We start from the raw sequence: 2,606 nt of genomic DNA on the forward strand, positions 1-2,606 counted from the left end.
GGTTGGTGGGTCGGGTCTCTGTGATCGCTGGTAGGAACGTATTGTTGAACGTTTGCTTCTTGCTGGCCAGAATCCCATTCTTGTGCTGTTGCAAATCTGCAGAGCGGAGCCACGCGAGGAAAACTCCAAGCGACGTGTCTTGGTCCAGACAAACCAAACCCGTTAGTACCCGCTCGATGTCTCGTCGGTCTTCACAGCCTCGAAGATCGACCCGTAGCGTCTCGGCTAGCAGACGCAGTTGAGACGGAGGAAGCGCGTGCACCGACTCCTGTACGAACGCCTTGATCCCCAGCATTACCAGATCGACACTTCAATAACGGTAACGGAACGGCCTTTAGCTGGTTTATTTGTCCCTTACTACAAGTGAGAAACGTCGCTACTATTGCGATTTCCGGCGACTCGAGTTTCTAGATCGCCCTTCGCCATCATATTCGCCTTGGTGACCGCTGCGTTCCTCTTGGCTGCAGCCGACACGCCTCTCCACACTGAAATGGACGTTAGGAAGACAGCGACGGCAGCTACTGCCAACGCTAACGGGATGGGCGGGCCGTACAATCGCGTCGACGCCTTGGACGACGTGGACTCTGCTTGGGCCACAGTACAACGAGGACCACCCCACGACTTCGGATACGAGCACGAACAGCGTGAGTCGACACACGTTCCCGTGATTAAGTCGGTTCTAGCGTAATTCCCTCCGACAGTGCAGTCGCTATTGGAGGTACAGAAAGCTTTACCGATTACTTCAGTCGCCAAGTTGTCGTCGTCTTGGTACTCGTCGATGTGGCCTTGGATCCACTCTTTAGTCGGATGACTCGCTGGGTCGCAGCTCACTTGCATGTAGTTGTCAGCTTCCAAGTCGTCCCCCATGTCCTGGTACAGTCGAATGTAGTCGACCTTCATGAACATTGGGAACTCATCGCAGATCTTGTTGACTGTCTTGTCCGAGCCGTCTCCTCTGCAGGCAGTACCAGGGTTCGGAGGCTTCGTGCCCCAAGAACTCGATAGCGCAACGTTAACGATGATCGACATTGGCTCCTCTAGCATGACCTTTTGGGGGTTGCTGCTGTTGGAGTTCTGAGGCACGTTAGAGAACGAGTCAGCCGTCACTTCGAATAGAGGACTGCCCTGAAGCATCCAGCGTGCGTATCCATTCACACCCGTGACCCATTCCAGCTGGTAGACGAGATAGCCCGTGTACGCGCCGACATGTATCGGCCAATTGGCCGAGATAGCGTCCATCTGGTAGTTGAAAGTATCCATCGCGTTCGACTTTGGCGTGGTGGAGTTCCGAGGACTGGTGCACCTGGCGTTGGTGTTGTCGGGATCGCACAGATACGCGCCCATGTACGAGTTCATGATGGGGAAGCACGTGCCGTTCGAGTTGATCCCCCAGTAGTTTTTACCGGTTCCGTCAATAAAATCCAAGTCTCCGTTCACATCAAGGGAGGCAGGACACGTCGTGGTAGTGCACGAGTTTTCAGAAATCCCACGAGCGACAGACGCGTTGACTGTGGCGAAATTCTGCACGTTGGCTTTCTTCTTGGCGCAATTGTTGTTTGCCGCGTATCGGAGACCTTGGTACCAGGATTTGTGGCCTCGCTCTTGCTCGTAAAAGTCCGTTGGAACGTCGATCAAATTTGCTCCGTCGGTCTTGCAGTTGTACGCGTACACGCAGTACGGATTGGTCGCATCGACTCCTTTGGCGTCGGCTGGGAAGAGACGAAAGTCCGTGGGCATTCCTGGGGCGATCTGCAGTGATGACGAGATGGCCAAGCCGCCACCTTCGAGGAGATCGATCTCTGGGGCTCCTCGCCCTTGGTTCGGGTTCATTCCGTAGCCAGGATCATCGTCACAAGCGCTGATTCGTTGGTTACTTGGGTCGAAGATCTCGGGTTCGCATCGATCGTATGAGAAGGGCCACATGCGGTTGGTGGATCCTGAGAAGATGGCTCGACCGAGGTTCCCCATCATCCAGATACCGGGCCAAGTCGGGTAATACGAAGTCTCAGTCACTTGTCCATTCTTGCCCAGTGCCAGGTCGGGGTTGCCTGAAGCGGTTGACACGGCTCCGGGTAGCTGAGCTCGCACCTCTAGCATGCCTCCTTGGAAACAGAATTTGTTCCAGGACTGCACCATGGCAGCTCGATAGTAGAACGTCGAGTTCATGTATCCTGGCGGGTGCGTATACATGTTGTATACAGAAATGGTATAGTTGTCCGTGTCCACTTCGATGTAAAAGTAGCAAGTCCCATCGTCGTCGCACTTGGTGCTGGTCATGTTGTGTGCGTAGATCTCGAGAGCTCCATTGACACCGTCCGGTTTATCAAGTGACGTCCACATGTGGTCGTCGCCTGGTCGAAAGCTGCGGTTGGCCACGTTGAACTCGTCGCTCATGACCAGTTGCCATTGTCGGCCTCGAGAACTCGTGTATACTTGGCGATCACGGGGAGTATCGGGGTCTACCCATGTCTTTATCCCCGATTTGGTCGGGTACTCGGACGACCCGGAGCTGCTCTTCCCTGTGACGAGAGTCGTAACCAAAGCTAACGTCCATATGAACCCCCACATTCTAGCGCTCTATGGATTCTACGTCTTAGCTAGCAGGG

General features: G+C 54.5%; 1 protein-coding gene across 1 annotated transcript; it reads right to left on the reverse strand.

The window, feature by feature from the left end:
• Positions 1 to 357: 357 nt before the first annotated feature.
• On the reverse strand, positions 358 to 2,589 carry PITG_20866 (beta-glucan synthesis-associated protein; the record flags this gene model as incomplete). The annotated part of the gene is made up of 1 exon (XM_002895453.1): positions 358 to 2,589. One exon carries the CDS (start codon positions 2,392 to 2,394, stop codon positions 358 to 360), a length of 2,037 nt encoding a protein of 678 aa, XP_002895499.1.
• Positions 2,590 to 2,606: the final 17 nt, after the last annotated feature.

Source organism: Phytophthora infestans, genomic scaffold, assembly GCF_000142945.1.
Source record: "Phytophthora infestans T30-4 supercont1.174 genomic scaffold, whole genome shotgun sequence".
NCBI lineage: Eukaryota > Oomycota > Peronosporomycetes > Peronosporales > Peronosporaceae > Phytophthora > Phytophthora infestans.